This window comes from Macrotis lagotis, chromosome 4 (assembly GCF_037893015.1).
Source record: "Macrotis lagotis isolate mMagLag1 chromosome 4, bilby.v1.9.chrom.fasta, whole genome shotgun sequence".
NCBI classification, from domain to species: domain Eukaryota; kingdom Metazoa; phylum Chordata; class Mammalia; order Peramelemorphia; family Peramelidae; genus Macrotis; species Macrotis lagotis.
Window position 1 is genome coordinate 171,267,684 of NC_133661.1, and position 22,720 is coordinate 171,290,403.

Below are 22,720 nucleotides of genomic sequence, written 5' to 3' on the forward strand. Positions count from 1 at the left end.
ATGGATCAAAACTACTGGACAATGATGATGATGATAACAGTGTCTGGGTTTTAATTACAATAAATTGACTCTCTCTTAAATCAGTTGACTCACTTCTAAGGCACCTGGGGGACACTTGCATCCAGGTTCACCCCTTAGTTCAAGCTTGTAATTGATCTCTCCACAGCCATCTAAAACTTGTCTAGATTTTGTCTCCCCACTGGTGTGCTTCCTATTAACAAGCTAGTAAACTCAATAAATAAAAAGCTTAGTAGTACAGTCAATAGAGTACTGACCCTGGAGACATGAAAACCTGAGTTCAAATCCAGCCTCAGACACTAGGAAGTTATGTGACTTCATGGCAAGTCGTTAATCCCACTTACATCCATTTCCTTATCTGTAAAATGAGCTGAAGAAGGAAATGGAAAACCACTTTGTCAACAAAACCCCAAATGAGGTCACAAAGAGTTGGACATCATTGAAACAAACAACTATTATTGGCAGCTAGATGGCAGCATTTATTAGAGTACTCTGCTTGAAGTCAGGAAGACTCTTTTTGAGCTCACCATTAGCTGTATGACCCTGGATAAGTCACTTAACTCTGTTTGCCATAGTTGCTCATTTATGAAATGAAATGGAAAAAAAATGGCAAACCATTCCATTATCTTTACCAAGAAAACCCTAAATGGGATCACAAGAGTTGGACTTGACTGAAAAATGACTAAATAACTCAAGATTTGATTAGCTCTTAGCAAAGGTATTTATGTCTATGGTATAGCAAAAACATATATATGTATATACATATATATGTGTGTGTGTGTGTGTGTGTGTGTGTGTGTGTAGTTATAAGACATTCCTCCTTTAAACCTGGAACATACTCTCCCACAAATACACATAATATACCCAAAGAGAGCAGGCTCAAGCTTCTAATATAATTGATCATGAAACACACAAGTAGGAAGCTTTCTCTCTTCATAAGAGTACTCACAAAGCTACATTTGTGATTAGCATCTCTGTTGGCTGGGCTGCTCAGTTAAGTTTAGAGAGCTTGATCCTCTCCATAATATGACTTTCTTCTCTGCTACCAGAAGTCACACTCCTTGAAGCTATTTCTTTCCTCTCTCTCTTTGCGAGACTGACTCTCTGTATTGGTGTTTGTCCAGAATATTCTTCTTTATTCTGTGATGGATGAAGTGACTTCTACTGTTGCAAAGACACCTTTTCAAAATGTCGTGTCATATAGGAAGAAGAGGGAAGAAGGAAAGACAAATTCAATCTTTCCTTCCTCTTTCTCTTCCCTCCCCAAGAAGGGCATCTCCTCCACAGGCAGTTACTGGCTTGCAATCTTCCATACTGCTGAAATTTGTCCAGGGCTTAAAGTCTCCAGAGACATGGCTAATTTGTTTGCTCAGCCCATCTCATTCTCTTTTCTACTCAATCAAGGAGGTATATTTGAACTTCATAAAGGGATCACAGTATATTATACCTTTTTTAGCACATTCAAACCTTATCATATGTTTTAACATTCTCTAACTAAAACAACTTAAGTAGTAGTATATCACTATTCTTAGGAAAAGGAGATAAGGCTCTAAAAATATTAATTAATGATTGTAGATACTGCAAGAGTATCCACATATTTGATATTCTAGAATTCTCACAACCCCAGTATTTGATTTGAGAATGAAAGTATGGAAGAAGAGGGAAAAGTTTAAGTAGACATAGTATATTATGTTTGTATCATTCCACTTTTCTTTTGATTTTCATGTCTGCACACATGAAGGAGATATGAGAAAGTAAAACTGAGGTGAATTGTGCCTCTTTTTTTATAAAACTGAAGAAACTGAGTTGTCAAATAGCCTGCCCAGTAGCATAGAAGTGACTAAACCAAGATTAAAATTTAAGAGATTTCAATTGCAAAATCTGCTGTCCCAACTTCACAAAATGCTTAATAAATTAAAGAGCATTAAAGTAAATATTTTAGCCCCAGAGATTTTGAACTTGATCTAAAAGCTTATTTCATCATCGAATGATCTAAAAGTTTATTTCATTATCAAATAAGCCCAAGAGGAAGGCTATGTTAACATCCATACTAACAAATAACTTAATTAATATAAATATGCCAAAAAATAATAAAGAAGCATTTGAAATATACTATCCTATGACTTTAGTAGAAACTTAGAGTGTCAGTAAATATATTATATCCCTGAAAGTAAGTGGTCCAAAGTCTTGATGTATGGCATTGTCTCTAATCCACTGTTCCCAGAAGTTTTTTTTCAAACCCCTTTAAAGTTGATAGGGTTATTACAACAGTGGAGAATGAGACTCTGGCATTTTAACACACATATCAAGAGCTAGGAAAAACTGTGCTGTTGAGTTTGAATAAATTTATATGGAGTTGATGATCTCACTAAAACCCAGGAAATTGCCACAACCAACTAGATTTGCCTTAGATTTAAATCAGGAAAGGTCTTTTAAAAGGGCATAACAGGAAAGAAAATTGAAATAGAAGAATGAAAAGGTCTCATACTCTCTACCACAAAATTGCACCAAACTGAAAGACATCCAGGGTTCCAGACTTCCAACCATTTTATTTTCTCTTCCTTTAAATGAAAGCTAATCTGTGACAATGAGGGGAGGCTACAAGAAGTAAAAACTCAAGGTATTATGAAATATATTGAACCGATTCCCTGAAATCTTGGTAAAATTCTCCCCTCTTTCTCCCCCCGTTCCCCACCCTCTACCTTTAAAAGACAAGATGTTTCTGCAATGTTAATGACTGCATCAGATTTACCTTCCAAAATATTACACCTTACAATAAGTTCAGGAAAGAAGGAAAAGGAGGGAAGGAGGGAGGAAGAGAAGGAAGGAAGAAAAGGAAAGAAGAGGAGGGAGAGGAGGGGGGAAGGAGAGATGAGAAAGTAAAGAAGGAGAGAGGAAGGAAGTGGGGAGAGAGGGAAGAAAGATAAGGAGAAATGGAGAAATAAAGAAGTAGAGAAGAAGGAAGGGAGAAACAGAAGGAAGGAAGAAAGAGAAGGAAGGAAAGAAAGAAGTGAAGGAGAGAGGGAGGGTGGGAGGGAAGAAGTCATATGAGTAGTAATAACTTGTAAATTATAAAGAGAATCATAGAATGTTAGTCCTGGGAGGGAGCTTAAAGAATATTTAGTTCAATAATCTCATTTTACAAATATATAAACAGAGGCCCAGAGACTTGAAGTTATTTGCCCAAAGACATAATAGCTATTTCATATCAGAGTTAGTTTTAGAACTAAAGTATCCTGATTTACAGGTTGGATTTTTGAATTTAGAAAACAAAGAAGATTTTAATTTTAATTTTAATTTTGATATAGGAAAATTCTAGTAAGAAAACTCCCTCTAAGAAAGGAGAAAGGCAACTAATCTGTAATTTATAGTCTCTGAGAGTTGCTTAAGTCATTAAGAAAACAATGGCCTTGCCACAGGTCATAGGGACTGTGTGTCAGATACTGGCATCACTATTTTTTTGCCTTATGGATTAAAAAAATGATTCAGTATGATCCTTTTTGATGTTTTTAACTCGTAATCCTTTTTAGTATTTTCTACTTACTGATGTAGTGATCTGAGCTAAGAGTAGTTGGATTGGGGGAGGTGGGAAGGAAGATTGTAGAAGACTGAAAAGAAATAGCCTAGGCCCTCAAAAAGCTTACAGTATTATCAGGTTAGATAAATAGAAATTGAGTATTTGAATTAAAAAATAAAAATAAAAAAATCTGATCTCCTCACTCCAATTTACTTTCTTGCTAATGTTTTTTTTTTCACAGTTCTGTTGGGCTTCAATTGCCCAAATCAAATAATGGAATTAACTCCTGCAATGCATTGCTCATGGTCTTCAAACCGAAAGTTTGAGATTAATTCCAAGACAAGCTGTGTCAGTAGAAAGGATGTCATCTCTGGCATTTGAGTTCTAGCTACAGAATCAGTCTTTTCCCTCGTGCCCCTTTAAGAGAGGAGGAGAATGAGAGGAAGAAGGGATTTCTCTCATCCCCAATAGCAATGGTGTTTTGCAGAATAGCAACTTGTCTATTAAGATACCCTGCACTAAGGGGAAAGGGCACAAGATATAATATAGAGAGCAATTCCCATTGAATAAATGAATTGCTTTCTCTAACACTCTTTGATCTGGGAACCCACTATCAGCTTGCCTGAGTATAGGTACCACCACCAATTATCTTTAATTATTATTGGTTCCCACTTCATAAATTTTTTTATTAGACAAATATTTACTGGACATCTGCTATGAGCTAGATATTAAAGGAAAGAGAAAAATAAATAAGAAATATTCCCTACACTTAAGTTTACAGCCTAGCAACAGAGGCATGAAATGCAAATAAATAAAATACTGAATAAAACATGTAATAAGACATAAGAAGGTATAGACAAAGTGATTCTGAATTTTAAAGGAGGACGAGATCACCTCACATGGAAGGAATGGGAAAGAAGGATCTTTAAGATTTCATGTTCTTTGTCATTATTTTGCTTTGAAATGAATTTTTCTTACCTTTTTATGCCTTATGGATTTAAAAAACTGATTTAGTATAATCCTTCTTGATTTTCTTAAATTGTGGTCCTTTTAGTATTCTCTACTTACTGATGTAGTGATCTGAGCTAAGAGCAGTTGGATTGAAAGAGGTGGGGAGGAAAATGGAATAATCCAGTTTGGACGAAGCATAAGAGTAAGTGAAGGGAAGTAATAAAAAACAAAGTTAGAAACATCAGTTACAGACATATTGCAGAGGGTTCTGAATGTCATTACAAGAAGTTAATTTTTCTCTTTATTGATAAATTTATCTCAATTTCAGCTTTTGCCATTCTGACTTTTATGACTAGAGTTTAGTAAAGCTTAGAAACCCCATTTAATAGTGTTGATTGCTGGCCATTCACATTAAAACCATCTCTCCGGTCCTTTCCAGATGGAAAATGAATATTATTTTTGTCGGTTCCCAGGTCAAAGAGGGTTAGAGAAAGTAAGATTGTATACTTTTCCAACTATCAATTATGTATCTATTTAATTACCCTCTAAATGGATTTTTTTAAAAACCCAGTTACTTAGTTAATCTAAATACTAGTTGGTTTAATTTATTTACTATTTATACTATTTATTTCCTATTTACTCGTTTAATGATTATTTTCTTACCATGTATTTACAATAATTCTCATTAGCTAGTCCTCCACCCAATTATATTTATCTCTTCTACATCACATTTCTCTACTCTTTAACTTCCTGACACAGATTTCCTTCTGCCTCTTCTATTCATTTTCTTGCCTTGTTTTCACAGACGAGTCCTTATTCTGTTGTTTTTCTTTTGTTCTTTTAAAGGAATAATTCCTTCTCCCTGATAACCTAGAAAGATTAAAAAAAAAAAAAGGGTTTTTTTGCCCCTTTATCTTCTCTAGGAGAAAGACCAGCCTACACTTTGAACAAAGAAAACAATTACTTGGCAGTGGTAGAAAGATAAACATGGAACCCTCTATGTGAGATCACAACAAACCTTGCTCTGTGACCTCATGACCTTGATTACAGGTCAACTTGATCTACATCCTTTGTGGTTGCAAAATACTCTGTTTTTTGTACCTCTTACTAGTTCTCCCTTGAACAACTTGCCTCATCTACTTCAGACCTTCTCACCTTGTTGGCAATTTCTCATCTCTTGGGCATTTTGGCAGCCACACTGATCTTTTTTCTTGTCTTGTGTCTTCCTTCTAATACAGCTGAAGTCCTCTTTCCCTTCTGCTTTTCCTTTTTTCTTTTACTACTCCAGGATTCCTTTTGCTCAGCTTCTTCCATTACCACCACCACCCCTTGCAAAGTACACTGCCCAAAAACAGTTAAGCAAGACTGTGACTGAGAGGACATGTCACTTTGCACTGTTGTAATTTACTGATTATTAACAGAAAAGAAGGATGAATGCTTTTAATCTTGATAATGTGGGACCAGCATTGTTGATTATAGTTGGCCTGTTTTTGGTCGTCTTTTCAGTGATGTCTTTATTTACATTACCATAGACTGTTGATCCTGATTTTATTAAAACTTCTCCATGTTTTAATCGTTATATTTCAATGAGTTCTTTATGGTATAATCATATTTATTCCATTATTTTAATATTCTATAATTTGTTCAGTCATTCCCCTAATCACTGGATATATATATATATATATATATATTTGGGTTCTAGGTTTTTGCTATTACAAATAGAGCTGTTATGAATATTTTGATACCTTATCTTCTTTTCTTGCTGTCATTAATCACCTTGTATATAAACCTTGTAATGAAAATCCTGACACACTGATAAGCCCTAGACAGTTTGAGCACAGCATAGGACTGTAAAAAAAAGGGAAAGATTGATGATGTGTTAATCACTTTGAGGAACTGTCTTCCTGGTCCACTGCAGCAGTCAATTCCATTGTTTGATTTGGGCAATTGGAGCCCAACACAACTGTGAAATAACAAAGCATTAGAGAGGAAATAAATTGGAGAGGGGAGACCAGATTTTTTATTTTTATTTTTTTAATTCAAATACTCAATTTCTATTTCTCTAACTTGATTATACGGTAAGCTTTTTGAGAGTCTAAGCTATTTCTTCTCAATCTTCTGCAATCTTCCTTCCCACACCCCCCAATCCAACTGCTCTTAGCTCAATCATATCAGTAAGTATAAAATACTAAAAGGACCACAATTTAAGAACAACAAGAAGGATCATACTGAATCATTTTTTTATCCATGGGCAAAAACAATAAGGAAAAAAATTATTTCAAAGCAAAATAATGACAAAATTATTACATTAATTGATGTAAAGAGAATCTCTTTAGCCCTGCCTTATGACCTCCATATTTTTCCAGGTAACATTCTAACATAACTATATGTTCTATTGCAGCATGCAAAAGGAAAGAGCAAGAACATGGGAAGGATAGAGGGAACACACCCAAAAAGCCTAGGTTGGTCTTCACAGATGTCCAGCGTCGAACTCTACATGCAATATTCAAAGAAAATAAGCGTCCATCCAAAGAATTGCAAATCACCATTTCCCAGCAGCTCGGGTTGGAGCTGAGCACCGTCAGCAACTTTTTCATGAATGCAAGGAGGAGGAGTCTGGATAAGTGGCAAGACGAGGGCAGCACCAATTCAAGCAATTCATCTTCTTCATCAAGCACTTGTACCAAAGCATGAAGAAATAACCACAAACTAAAACCTCGGTGGAAAAGCTTTAAATAAAAATTTAAGAAAAAAAAAAAAGACCAGGACTTCAAGATAGCAGGTTTATACTTAGAATTATTTGAAAAAAAAGTTATTTATAGTCCAAAGAAACCAAAGACTGAACTCACCTGCATTCTGACTTTGTTCTGAGACACATACTTCAGCAGGGTGATGACTTGGCAAAGGAAGTTATGAGCAAAGATCTGCTGGGTCTTACACCGTCCATCCATGATCATTCTCGCTGTGCTTGGCTGTTTAGTGGTTTGAAGCATAGTGATTTTTAGCCATTGAATGGACATCTTTTCAGATCTGACTCCTTCATCTCTTCTACCACACCATGAAAGTGTATGGTGTCTCAGTACTGTGCGCGCACACACACCCCCACACATACCCACCACCAACGGTTAGGGACTTAGGCAGGGCTGGTCTTCAGGAAGGGTTGGGCCATGGAGTACAGCCAACATGGTGTGGAATTGTCTGAGTTCATTTGAACAGAAGTGGGATTTCACTCTTCTATTGTTTGAACCTGCCAGGCCTATAACCTAAATGCAGATTCAAACCCAGCAAAGAAAATTTGAATGACTCCTAAACCAGTGCATTCTCTTTGTTTGTTAAGGAATGTTCATCTATTTTTAAAAAAAAAATGAAACAAGATTCCATCCATTAAAAAAATCACCTAGGTACCAAAGAACACATTTAATATTATAGTGCAGGTATTTTATTGCAATGATTTTAATATTCCAAAGCTATTTTTACACAAAATACTATGTAAAGTTATACGTATGAACTGACCTAACTGTATAATACAGTACACATATAATCATGACTGTTATTTAGGATTCTTGAAGCATTTGAAATATTAGTTTTCTTAACTGGCAAGAAAGAATGTAGCTTCAGGGAAGCAACTAATATCCCATTACAAAGGTTGATGCCATGAGTGTGTCCTTCCATTCAGTTGACACAAACCCATTCAAGTTCCATAACCATCACCTGAATGGAACCCTTGACACAGCCATTGATAGTTGAGAAAAATCTAATTTTGTTCCTTCCAAATTATTTCCCTACTAGTCATTCTGAACCTACACTTAACACTATGATATGGTAAAAGTGGCATCATCAGTTAAATCCTTTTTCTGATGGGTACCACATTATCAAATTAGAGACTGCAAATCCTGGGGATATGATCTATTATTTTGAATCATTAGATGCCAAAATGTTTTTAAAAACAAACACCCAAAAAAAAGACTAAAGAAATTGACTAAAAATGGAGGCACTCAAAAAAGATATATACCATTGCTAAAAACAGCCTATCCAGTATATTTAACCACTTAAATGAGTGAATCAAAGTGATTGCATAGAGACAGTTCAATCCTTGGAGAAATTTGGGTATCAAGAGACAATGGATGATTCAACCTTGAGTTGGGAGGACTGTTTGGTAGTACAAAGGAAAAAGACAAAAAGAAGAGTAGACTTTCAATTCTTTGGTTCTTATAGTCTTTGCATCACTAAGCACAACCTCCATAGTATACTACATTCTTTCTTGCTACTACATCTAGCTGGATATTGCATGCCCTAGATTCCACTTTGTTTAAAAGGGGGCAGATAAAAAGAGCACTCAACCTGACCTTCTAAACACAAAACAAATTTTTTTCCATTTTGCTCGAGTCATGGAGCCAGGAGCAATATACAATCATGAGGTTTTGGGTTTTTTTTTTTAGATCACTAGGAATAATAGAAGAGGCAACAAAATCAGATAGTGATGATGCACTGTTGATACACTAGTATATCATTCCTTCTCCTTATAGAACTATGGAGCCTCAGGTAGAAAATTCTGTCAGTTCAAATGACAACTGCAGTTACCAGTTTCATCATTAAGTTAAAAAATTGCTATCCTTAATTACCTTATCTCTTTGAAAATATAAAGCTAAGCTTGTTCAAAGCTCATAAAAAATTTTAGAAATAAAGAAACCAAACAATTACAGCATACTACCTAGCTCCTTAGGACCAAATTTGAACATTTTCTCTAAACTCAACCCACAATATAATAATTCTGTCCCTCCTCCTGAGATCAATGTTGAATGGGAAAAAGAAGCTAACACTTCTTTATGAAATCTCCAGAACTGTTGCCTCAAGTATTTTTATTTTAGGATTTTTCCATTTTATCCTAAATTCCAGTTTTCTTAAAAAAAAAAAAGGCACAATTACAATCCAGTTATTTAAAAAAAACATCTAAAATTACATACCTTCAAGTTTCCTAGAAATTCAGTATTGTCAATTCAGTATGTCTCAAAGGGGAAAAAAACGATTGATGTTTGCTCTCTCCACAAGGAAAAAGAAAACCTGCAATATAACTTATTTATCATGTTGGAAAAGGGAAGCCTTATTCATTTCAAACATGAGAATATAAAATTCAGGGAACTTCAAGCTATGTCTGCACACACATATATGATTTTACTTAATTCCAGTAATTTTTTTAAGTCCACCAAAGAACTGGTTGAATTCAAGCAACCAGGCTTTGTTTTTGTTGTTGAATAATTCTCAAATGACCACTTTGAATACATTATTTTAAACTTTTCAGTCAGTTATTTTAGATGTAGACACAGCTTCTAAGTATGTCATCACTTTTTTTAAAGTACTTCCCATTATAATGTCTTTTGAAAAATAATCAATTAACTTATTTGCTGATACCAAAGAGAATTTTCATACCAGCATTGAATTTGCACCCAATATGCAATTTCAGGACCTAGAGATATATTTTTCACATAAACAGATGCACAAACTCCAGCCTGAAAAATAATTTTTTACTTACCTGTTATACATACTTAAGACCTTTAATTTTTAGAAGTCATAATGTACAACCCCCAACTCTTCATAAGCAATATGTGAATCACCTCACAGTGATAGGCTTCATCTTCCTTATTCACCTTTTAAAAAAATCACATTGGAAAAGAAATGTCACCATTTCTGCTTAGTTTGGCATTATTTTATGTCTCAGGATATTAACCTAATACATTCATCAAAGAAAGCAACATACCACCAGTTCACTCAAATTCTGATCATTTCTTCCCCTAAGTAAAATTCAACTAAAGAATGAATCTTTTGTTGTTGTTGTTGTTGTTGTTGTTGGTTCCAACACTGTACTCCAAGTAATCTTTAACATTTTTTCTTCTTTTTTTTTTTTGGTGGAATTGAAGTTAGTCTGATTTCATCCATCAATCATCCAGGTCCTATCACCACAGGAAATATTTCCTGAAAGGGGCCAATCTGGAGGGTGGGAGGAATGATGATATGGGGAAGGAAGCATTTACCAAAGAATAAAAGGCAAAGTTTTAATCAGACTTCAGGTAAAATAATTCTGGATGTCAGGGATTCAATCTCAGAATGCAGCTGGAATAGACCCTAAAGACCAAAGAAAGGGTGTGGTGAAATCCAGAAATTCTAACTGACCCATGTCATTCACCTCACCCTATCAAGATCACCATGATTCCTTTGCCTGAAAAGAAGAAAAACACTGTGTTATTTTGGGACTCTTCCCACTTCCAATGCTATCCCAGGTGAATAGCCTGTCTTCACAGGTTAAATGCAAACCGTGCTATACCAAAGAGTTCTAGGACATTTCTCACATGAATTTTAAAGGCATTTTTCCCTAGAAAGGTCCTCCCTTTGTACATAAAGGATGAAAACTATGCATTTAGCAAACAAAGAGAAAGCACTTCTCCCTTTTCTATCAAGACAAGTTTAGGGTGCATTCAAAGGCCAGAGGCTATTTTGAGACTTGTTGGGCCTTCTGGGTTATTATTGTGGTGTGGTTAGCTTTATAATATATCTGGTAACTATTTCCTAAATATGAAGGACAAAGAAGCAAAAGGTAAGAAATAGCTACTTCCACAAATGTAAAAATAAATGTGTAAAAAATCTACTATTTATAGTGTGAACCAAAGACGCTACCTCACTCAATTTCCATTGGTGATTTTAATCACATTGATGATACCAAAGAATACCAAAGATTTTTTCATGCACGGCCTTGGTCTGCAAAGGGCACTCAGCCCCTTTCCCTTCCCCCACCTCTTTCCTCCTTTCTCAATCTTCACTCAGTGTATAAACTTGTCTTCATTATTGATAATAATGATGGTAATAATAATAATAATAATAATAATAAATAAATGACATTAGGAAATACTACTCTTACTACTGCTAATACTACTTAATAAATCTTTAGGCAAACATGTTGCAAACTTTGTAAACTCATAGGACGAGTGCCTTGCTTGAACCAAAGTGTTAAACCGCTGTTGACCTCTCTCACCTTATACTCTTTGAATACCTCAGCCTCTTAGAAAGGCCACTAATGGAAAAAAAAAAGGAATAATTATTCACCGTGGTGCTTTTTCTGTGCAACCATGCAATGAAACTTTCTTTGATACCAAAGGAAAACTTTTTTTTTCCACTTTCTTGCTGATGAACCAAAGCTCCTTCTCCTCTCTCCCCTCCCATCACAGTTTGAGTCCCTCCACCAGGCAGGCCGTGCATCGCTTTTACCAATTCCTCCAAATACCTCATAGTAATGAAGCTTTAGGGTTATGTTGTATAGAGAGTCTATGTGATAAGGCAAAACTTACTAGTTTGATAATTGTTAAGATTACTTAAAAAATCTTTATAATTCTTATTTATTTTGTAGTATGTATCTCTGAGGATTTGTTCCCTTCAGTTTGGGGTTGGTTGGGTTTTGTTTTGTTTTACTTTTTGGTTGGCAGAACTGCCCTAGGATGCTCAAGGAAGACTTTTAATTTCTGGAAATATTCCCCAGGTGGGTTAAAGATTGTGTAAAAATGCAAGAAAGGAACAAAAAAAATTGATTTTCATTTTAATTATTACTTAAGAAATTTTGTGTTTGGTAGTTGATTTTTTTCACAGGGTAAAGAAAAATCTTTTTTGTGACACTGGGTTCTTCCTGTTTTTTCTTCTATAATGTGCTGTGATTTTTTAATTTAATTACATTTTATATAAGCTTATTTAATCACCACTTTAATTTATGACTGTGTAGTTTTTTAAAAATGTATATAGTAGATTTGAAATGGCCAAAGCTTTATGTTACAATCTTTTTTTGTTCTTTATGCTAAGATAAGCTGAAGGAGAGAGCTTCTCTTAACTGCAGGGTGTATCTTTAGCTTTGTCTTAGCAGGCACTTCAGTGTGTGTATTGTAAACACTGCCAGGTTTCCCCACACCCCCTTCAAAAAAACTTGTACATGCCAAAATAAGTGTTCAAGATCATCCTTTTTGTCACTTAGAAAGAAGAAAAGCATTATTCTTGTGTTTTTTTCTTTATTTATTTGTCTTTTTAAAGAAAAGATTACTTTGCAGGTAAGACCTGCAGTTCCAAAGAATTCAAAACTTGTTTGATGTTTAAAAGCACCGGCATTTGTGAGATACTTTGCTGACTTTTTTTTAAAAATTTACCATTCGCACGGGTATGGGAAAGGAAAGAGTTGTAAAAACTCTAGAAACAAGCTAACTTGAATTTGGAAATATTTCTGAGTTTTACCAAACTTCTGAAGGGCTTCAAAGGCTAGAGGGAACATTTTCACTTCTAGAACTATTTATATAACGACGTGGCTCAGGGACTCCAAAGAGAAAGTCACTGCTAAGGTCAGATGACTGAGCCAAAGCTATTTCTGAGGCAACACTTGGGAGAAAACGAGAGCCTCCCAAAGCATGATTTCTCAGACCCAACTACAAATTTTATTTTTTAAAAAGGAAATTTTTTCCCTACTTATTCCAATCTAGTCTGTTACCCCTAATCTTCCAAACATCCTTTCCCCTCCCTCCCAAATACCTCCCCTCTCACCCATTTGCCAAATTGGAATAGTTTCAGAGGCCCTAGATAGAAGGAATAATAGTTTCCTCAAATTGTTTGGCCTTCCCCATACTTCATCCTCCCATTATTTTCTTTTTCCAAACCAGAAGCAACAAACTGCAACACCATTAATGTTTTTCAGATACTTGCCACTGTTTTGGGCCACTTCAACCCAATAAATATATATACACACACACACACACACACACACACACAGTATGTCCATACATGCACACAGTGTGAGCATATACATGTATATGTACACACACACACACACACACATACACATACACATGAAGAATTCTACAAACCTGACAAATGGTGTCATCAGGGGAGATGATGCCCGCTATTTTGCTTGAGTGATAATTTCTGTTTGAAATGAATGTCATCAATCCATATGATTTATTACCAATGTAAATATTTTCTTTCCAGGCGCAATAGTTAAGTTCAAGGTGTACCTTATTTTCATTTTCAGGGACATAATATGGGGGGTTTAGGGTGGGAAAGGAAAGGGAGGGTTTAAACTTTGGGTCAAATGTTACATTTTCTTAGGTACATTTTATACTTGTCAAGTATTTAAATAGGGCAATAAAGCTGCTCTGAAATGCAGGATCATTTAATGGTCTGTCATTGATAAGCATTGACTAATTATCTGCTTTTTAAATACATACTGTAATGCTGTGCAGTGACTTATGTATAACAGAAAGAAAATCCAGGAAAAAAAAGCAGTAGTTATTATACTAGTCTTTTACCATCAGCAATGAAACACTGAACAGAACTGTATCCCTTAAGAATTATGTTTTCTGTTTCTACATTAGCCTTTTGAATTTTTGTGGTATGTTCTGCATTTATTGCATCATCACTGTGGGATCATTTTAGTTTTGCATTCAAAACAAAACAACAGTATTAAAAAATAAACTTTCAAAAGTTGTCTTTTACTTGCTTCAATAGTTGTGTTCCTATATCTGATGGTGTTGTTCAGTCTGAAATCAACCCACTAGTCTGTTCCCTGGGACTCTCTCCCTTCCCTTTTCTTGAACTTTTCCATTCTCAACACACCTTTGACCTTAGCTATTGTTTGATTGTGTCTCCGTTTCCATGTTCAAGTTAGCTTGATGGTTTAATTATATAAGGAGGGTGCCTAAGACAATCATCAGGTAAAAAAAAACTAAAAAAAAAAACTAAAAAAGATCAGTAGAGGTAGAAAATCTTCCAAGAGCAAGAGGGAATTCTTCCTTAACAATGAAAATAAAAATAAAAATAAAAACCAAGAGGGGCTTAGAAGATTTTTGATAAAAGACAAGTGTTGCTGTCTTTTTTGTTTGTCGATTAGAAAGCAGTAGTAGTTTATACGTTGCATCTGCATTTCAGACTAAGTGATTATTGTACACAATTACAGTTAATTGCTAATATTTTGTCAATCTCTCTCTGTCTCTCTCTCTCTCTCTCTGTCTCTCTCTCTCTCTCCCTCCCTCCCTCCTTCCCTTCCTTCAATGCTTCTTCTGTATTTTTGTGTGTAGAGACAAAAAGTATAATGCATTAGGCATTATTCTGGTTTGTTTATGGGTATCTCCTGTACTGCATTAAGGTTTCTTTCCTTTTTTTAAGCTTCGCTACTGTTCTCACTTTTATGCCGTGCAATATCATCTGCTGTGTTTGCTAAGCAAAAAAGAAAAAAAGAAAAAAAAAAGCAAGTGATGATGCCATCATGCTTTTCAGTGTTAAAATGTTTCAGCGTTTATGTAGTCACCAAAATGTAGTCAATAAAATGTTGGATTTTCCAGCACTTTAAATTTAGATCTTTCTTGCCTCCTTTTGTTTCCCCATCCATACAATCACAACAGATTAGTCTTGAGCTCTGTTTTGGAGGGTGAATGAGGAGGGGAGGGTAGTAAAGAATCAAGGATTGACTCAGTTGATTTTGATATTAATGTGGAAATCAATGAAGGAAGCAACCCTCTCCCCTAAATGGTTTTCTGGTTTAAAAAAAAAAGATCCTTTTAAAATGGAAGAGCAACATTCTATTTCTAGAGGCTGACAACTTCCACTAACCTGACTTTATCTGAAAACTATGGTTTATTTTATTTAGTATTACATTACTTAGAGAATAGGCCCAAGATAATTGTGGTAGGGAAGCAGTTGGGAAGTAGATGCTAAGAATTATCATTTGTTTGTAGCAAATATTTTCAATGATGAATTTTAAGTGGATATAAAAGATTTCACTTTTATTTAAGTTTCTCTCATTTTTCAAAATTTAAGTCCCTACAATCCACTTCAAAACAAGAAATCATCCCTGAGAGAAGGAAAGCCAATAGTCTGACTAAGAAGGTAATTTTAATTCTTCTCTGCATATTATCCTTGGTCCCAGGGAAGGGCCTACCATGGGACTCCTTTAAATGTTGCCTATAGTTGATTCAGATCAAAACTACATTTTGGAAAGACAGAATAATATTATTGCCACTGCATTGACCAAACAGCTCCCAGGTTCTTATAGTTTCCACAGATGGCTTCCAATCAAGACTAGGTTAAAAATAAATAAATAAAACAAGTTAGGTCAGAGGACAGGGAAGCCACAAGGAAAAAGAGGTGACTTAGTAAACCATTTGAATAGCACTTAATGAACGCTGAGAAATGTTAAATGTTCTTTTTGAAGTCAATGTTACTGAGTTTTCATTATTTGATACTCCTCAATTTCCAATTAAAAGTCATCAGTGAATATAACTAAAATCATGTGGAAACATGATCCTGAGCAGTTTCATTTTAAGGAAAGAAAATCATTTATCCAAATCTTTAGAAAACAGGAAGCACATTAAGTATACATAGCAAAATAAGTACTTGACAATAGCAGGGGAAGAAGTTCTCCCATTGAGAATGAGGCAACAACTCAGTCAAAAGAAAGAGTCCAAGATTTCACCAAAGGACAAATTCTCCAAAGTTTGAAGTGTAGCAAGCTAGAGATAAGGACAGGATGGAGATTGCCAGTTCTTTATATGTCAGTTTCTTCCCTGACTTTTATTCTCCCTTCAGCAACTAGAAATGAAGTTGGAATCTTATATCTTCTCTTCCAAGATGGAAATCAGAAACCACCTAAGAGAATGCAAAGTCCAAACTGAACAGACCAAAGTTATCAATTTTGCCCTGCCCCTCATGCAGGTACAAGAGAATTGACTTCTAAAAATGAGAAGAGGGGGGCAGTTAGGTGGAGCAGTGGATAGAACACCAGCCCTGGAGTCAGGAGGACCTGAGTTCAAATCGGACCTCAGACAATAATTACCTAGCTGTGTGGCCTTGGGCAAGCCACTTAACTCCATTGCCTTGCAAAAAATAAAAATAGTAAAAAAAATTAAAAATGAGAAGAGGGTCCCATTCCAAGATACTTGTGACTCAGAATACAGTCCTCCCTTGGGTCAAACCTTTTACAAAGATCAACTGAGGCAGATTCGATAATTGTATATGTGCAGTATAAACACAAGCATCAGTACTTTAAAAACAACAAGAATGATTTTCCTGGCACACTAGATGACCAATGTTACCATTGAAACAAAATAAGCAAATGCACATCAACACTCCAATCCATACAATAGAAATGGTACCATACAGAGCATCAATTGGAAGAGTACTATAGTGACAACAGGTCTAATTATATACATGTACATTTCCAAAGTACATGCTCTATATGTCCCAAGCTCTATATGTACATTTTCTCCTTATGTTATTAGTAGAACTCAGAGCTTCTAACATAGCTAGGATTACTTTCACTGATATCATCAAGAACTGAGCAGACAAGCATGGAAGTGGTAATGGAGGGAATATATGAGTTTATTCTTTTTATTATTTGAAATATTCAAATATCTGATCTCCTGTGTTTGGCTTTGAGAAAAAAACTGTCTACACAGGTCACAGTCACTTCCTCTCCACTGACTCTCCTCTCAACATTCAATTGAAACTGCTTTCTCCAGAATTATCGGTGATCTTTGAATGGATAGATCTGATAAACTTTTTCTTTCCTTCCTCCTCTGTCTTTTTTTTTTTTGACACTGCTCTCTCCTGATTCTCCTCCTATTTATCTGAACATTTCTTCTCAACTTCATCAACTATATCAGATAACCCTAAATGTGGATATATAGCCAAGACTGTCTTCTAGGTTCTCTTTTTTCAATGTCTCTCACTCAATAACCTTATAACTTCTTTATGTAGATAATTCCCAGAGCCATATATCCGAATCATCTCTCAGCTGAACAGCCTATTGGCTAAATGTTCCATGATAATCTCAAACTGCAAAATTCTTCTCATTGACTTTTCCCCTAAAAAACCCTTTCTTCCAAATCCATCACAATTTCCGTGGCAAGCACAGTTATCCTTCTTGTCATTTAGTTTCATAATCTTGACATGGTCCTTGATTCAAGTGAAGACAATTGATCACTTACCAAGTCCTGTCTTTTTTAACTTCCACCACATAATTTACATGTATCCCTTTCTCTTTTCTCAGCCACAATCCCTAGTTCAGCCTTCATCCCCTATTTCAATAACCTCCTAATTAGTCACCCTGTCTCAAATCTCATTTACCCTCCAATCTATTCTCCAAAAACTGCCAAAGTAATTCCTAATAAGTCAGCCCCCTACTCAAGAAATTCCAATGGCTATCTGTCGCTTTTAGGATCAAATATGAATTCCTTTATTTGGCTTTTAAAGAGCTTAACAATTGACCCAAACTACCTTTCCAACCCATAAATTACTATTAATCTGACATTCAGTCATGTTGGACTGTTGTAATATATATACTGTGCATTGTGGCCACTAGATGGCACAGTGGATAAACCTGGAGTCAGGAAAGCTCCTCAACCTGAGTTAAAATCTAAGATACTAGCTGTGTGACCCTGATTATTTCACCGTTTGCCTCAGTTCCTCATCTGTACCCCTCAGTTCCTCAGCTGTAGAGGACACAAAGAGTCAGACATGACTGAAGCAACCAAATAACAATATACTAGACATTAATCCTAATCCTGCATGCTGGAATCCATTTACACTGGTCCTCCTGGCTTTCCTCACACACAGTTCCATCTCTCGCCTGTTTTTGCAATAACTGACCCCTATGCTTGAAATATATTTCCTCTTCATCTCCATCTCTTAACATCCTCATTTACTTTTTTTTTTAGGTTTTTGCAAGGCAAGTGGGGTTAAGTGGCTTGCCCAAGGCCACACAGCTAGGTAATTAAGTGTCTTGAGATTGTATTTGAACCCAGGTACTCCTGACCCCAGGGCCTGTGCTCTATCCACTATACTACCTAGCCTCCTCAGATTGATTGGTTTTTGATATGATGCTGCCTTAAGTTCCAAATTTCTCATCTGGTTTGATTTAATTTACTATTGGGATTAGATGGATGCTTAAACTGTTCCTGGAATTTTTATTGTCTTGAGATATTTCTCCCCATATGACAAAAATTTCAGTAGGAACAGGTAGCATCTTATCTTAAGCAACACCTTATGTTAACAGCTATTTGAATAGTGACTTAATAGAAATAAGATGGCAGAAAATAGGACCCACTGATTATCATGAAGTCAACTTTATCTTGATTTTTCTGTTAACAGATCTAAGGGCCCTTCCTTTCCCTGTAGTTTGTCCTCTACTCTGTTGTTGTCTACAATGGTGATAGTACTCATGTTTATGCAGAATAAAACTTTGAGGAAGGAGGTAAATCCATTCTTCTGTTAAATGATCTCCCCTCTGTATTTTGCAGATAAATGGCAAAAATATTATTTCTTTAAGGAGCCAGTAGAGATATAATCACTAACTGTGATCAATGAAACAGAGTTCTTGCTTTCTCTTATTTATCTTTTCATTTATTTTTACTAATTTAATAATCCCTATCAATCACTGTAGCCATTCACATAGGAATTTGGATCTTTTACTAAACTGTCAAAACTAATGAAATGTCTATAGTTCTTAATATTAGTGTGATAACTCCCATGGGAGCCTACCACAATTACATTAGAATTCAAAAATCAAAAAGTCCACTACCAAAATTGAAAAATCAAAAAATTCAGTATTGTACAGGATTTTTGAATTCTGATGAGGTTGTGATGCATAACTATTGTCAAGTTAAACTTTTTTCCCTCTCAGGAGCTAATTATTAGTTATTTTATGGAAATATAGAAATCTAATTTCAATAAACTTCACCACTTTAAGCCTTTCTTCTTGCTTAATCTTCAGGTTTATCATCTGAAATGAATAGTCTTAAGACAATAAATTTAAAAGGTCTGAAAATCAGGTCCAAGGTTTCTGTAAGGAGCCAATAGCTTACCATATTATAACTCTGACAACAGAGGAAAAAACTACCTGCTAGAAAATTGTCACTATTGTCTTATGATCTTCAATTTAGAGATGGAAAAAATCTTAGACATCATATAGTCCAACCCCTCAATTTACAGATGAGGAATTAAAGTTCAAAGAAATTAAGTGACTTACCTAAAGGTCACATACATAGCAGCCAAAATTTGAACCCAATTTCCCTGCCTCCCAATCCAGGTTTCATTCCATTACACTATTAGTGTTCAAATTCTGGGGTTAGATAGGACCTGCAGTACAGGTAGTTTGCACCAGAACACATCCAGGAACAGCCCATGGGGCTCTTGGGTCCCTGGGGCATGGAGTCCATGGAAGTGGTGGTAGTAGCTTCCAGACCTCTCAGCTCAGGGATTATCAAGGACAATTGGAAAACTCAGCAGGAAACTTCTGCCACATCAGAGTGAAAGGGGAATCCAGTCCAGTGCAGGCCTCAGCACAGACCTGACCTAGGAACCAGGAGCAGGCCTGGAGAGACACCTGGTAGGGAGCCACTGAGCAGCTGCTTCCAGAGCACTCAGTCCAGGGATGGTAAGGGGATTATAGGAGATTGCAGAGATCTCTTTGCTATCCCTGAGGCAGGACTGTTGCTTTGCCTATACTCAGATCCAGGTTACAATCTGGGACCCCAGCTTCAGGAAAAGGAACTTTACTTCCATAGCAAAGCAGGGACTCTCCTCATAGTTCTAGGGCAGAGGGAGTGCTTGTGATCATCCACAGAGCAGTCAGAGTCTCTCATGCGCTCCTCCTCCTGGGATCCCCCTCTTGGGCCGCCACGGCTGGCTCCACTCCAGCTCCTCCTCCTCCTCCTCAGTCCGGCTGCAGCGGCCTCAGGGGTGCCCTGCTGCTCCTGGCCCTCACCTCGTGCGAGCGGTGCATGGTGCCACCGAGAGCCGAGCCGCTACAGCGACAACTCGCCCAAGGAGAGCCTGCAGGGCCTGGTGGGCATCCCACGCGCCCCGGCCGTGACCGCAAGGGCTGTGCCCCCAACACGCACTACTACATGGCCCCGGCTGGGGGGCCGTGGGCCAGCGAGGCGTGAGCCCTGGATCTCCCTGGTGGCCGGCGGGGACTGCACCTTCAAGGACGTGGTGCTCAACGCCGCCGCAGGAACGCCTCGGCCGTGGTCATCTACAACGAGGAGCACTATGGCAACGGCACCAACTCCACGTCCCACCTGGGGACAGGAAATACAGTAGTAATTATGGTTAGTTATCCAAAAGGAATAGAAATTTTGGGGGCAGTTCAAAGAGGAATTCCAGTTAAAATGACCATAGAAGTTGGTACCCGTCATGTGCAAGAGTTCATCAGTGGTCAGTCTGTTGTGTTTGTAGCCATCGCTTTCATCACCATGATGATCGTTTCATTAGCTTGGCTAATATTTTACTACATACAGTGTTTCCTATATGCCAGTTCACAGTTTGGAAATCAGAACCATAGAAAAGAAACAAAGAAAGCTATTGGGCAACTTCAGCTTCATACTGTTAAGCGTGGAGACAAGGGAATTGATGTTGATGCTGAAAATTGTGCAGTGTGCATTGAAAATTATAAACCAAAAGGATATTGTTAGAATTCTGCCATGCAAGCACATTTTTCATAGAACATGCATTGATCCCTGGCTTCTGGACCACTAAACTTGTCCAATGTGTAAACTTAATGTCATTAAAGCCCTAGGATACTGGGGAAATCTTGAGGATGTACAAGATATAAATGCTCCAGAATCCATACCTGGTAGTGTTTCTATTGTGAATTTGAGTGTCACTTTACAAGATGAAGACAGAAATGAAGTAAGCAGTTTGCCATCCTCTTCTACAGATGGATCTGGGCTACAGTGTAATGACTTTAAAAATGATACAGGGGAAAATATGGCATTACTAGGGAGAGATGGCAATGATGCTTCGCAGGAAGAGCCTGACTCCTAATAGAAGCTTCCATTCAGTAGCTTCACAGCAGCTTTTTGGACTGCATTAGAGAACATTTTATTTTTTTTATCTTATAGGCACACACTTTGTACATTGGAAAAATTATGTATGTTCTTTTATCTTTCAGATTTTTCTAGTTCCTATTGTAAAAGGGCTAAGATATTTTGTGCAAAAAGGAAAAGTTTTTAATTAGTCTTTATGTTGACCTTCTGAAAATGTATTTTCTGTTTGGGAAAATTTGTCATATCAGACTTACAGAAACTGTAACTTAAGAAAGAAACTCTAATGTAAAATATTGATGTCCTTGTTTCTAAATATATACTATAGTAGCTAAAGTATAAGAAATATTTTTTGAAAGTTGATTTAAGAATAAGCACAATTTATTTTCATAATATATCTTGATGGTGGCATTGTGTAATTAAATGTTTTCCCTGGAGGAAGCATTGTAGAGGTTTAGGAAAACTTGTTCAAAGATGAGAAGTTCATAGCACTATTGTCTATGTGTAATCTTATATGTAAATAATTCAGAACTCACCTAGAAATAGGTTATTTTCTTTTACTATTTGAGATTGTAAAAAAACACTAACTACAATATATATATGTTTTCCTCTTCCTTGTGACATCTTGTGGTGGGAAAACTAGGTTGTTGACATTTTCTATAAATAAAAAAGAAACACTTCAAAAAAAATGCCTTGGAGGAACTGAGGTCCTGGGGGGAGGTGGGAGGTATCCCTAAAAACAGTTGCAAAAACTCAAAAACTTGGGAGAGGGCAGAGCCTGGGAGCAGAGCCCCACCTATCAAAGAGTTAAAATCAAGATATAGGCTGAAGAAGTGAGCAAACAACAGAAGGGAAAAAAAACAACCATAGACAATTACTTTGGTCCTATAGAGAATCACAATACACACTCAGAAGATAACAAAGACAAAGTTTCTATATCCAAAGTTCTCATGAAAAATATGAATTAGTCTCAGGCTATGAAACAGCTCAAAAAAGATTTTGAAAATCAAGTAAGGGAGGTAGAGGAAAAAATGGAAAGAGAAATGAGAGCAGTGTTGGAAAATCATGAAAACCAAGACAGAAGCTTGGTGAAGAAATTACCAAAAAATACTGAAGAAAATAACATCTTAAAAACCAGTTTAAATCAAATGGAAAAAGAAGTCTAAAAGGCCAATGAGGAGAAGAATCCCTTAAAAAAGCAGAAATGGACAGATGGAAAAGGAGTTACCAAAGTTCTCTGGAGAAAATAATTAGTTCAAATGTAGAATGGAGAGAAGGGAAGCTGATGACTTTGTGAGATATCAAGAAACAATAAAACAGGGGTGGCTAGGTGGCACACTGAATAGAGCACCAGCCTTGGAGTCAGGAGTACCTGGGTTCAAATCCAACCTCAGAC

General features: G+C 36.4%; 1 protein-coding gene and 1 pseudogene across 2 annotated transcripts in view; both read left to right on the plus strand.

Moving 5' to 3' along the window:
- ONECUT1 (one cut homeobox 1) overlaps window positions 1-14,813 on the plus strand; it is a 56,377-nt gene extending 41,564 nt beyond the window's left edge. Inside the window, exon 2 of one of the 2 annotated variants that reach the window (XR_012478056.1) lies at window positions 6,888-6,976. Coding sequence is in view for 1 of the 2 variants with exons in the window: in XM_074234647.1 (XP_074090748.1) it covers window positions 6,888-7,180 (293 nt within the window). In the remaining variant the exon portion in view is untranslated. Of the gene's footprint in view, window positions 1-6,887 lie in introns of both variants that reach the window. The other variant, XM_074234647.1, reaches the window with a different exon arrangement.
- A 5,327-nt stretch (window positions 14,814-20,140) lies between these two features.
- LOC141522763 (E3 ubiquitin-protein ligase RNF149 pseudogene) lies at window positions 20,141-21,618 on the plus strand (annotated as a pseudogene).
- Window positions 21,619-22,720: the final 1,102 nt, after the last annotated feature.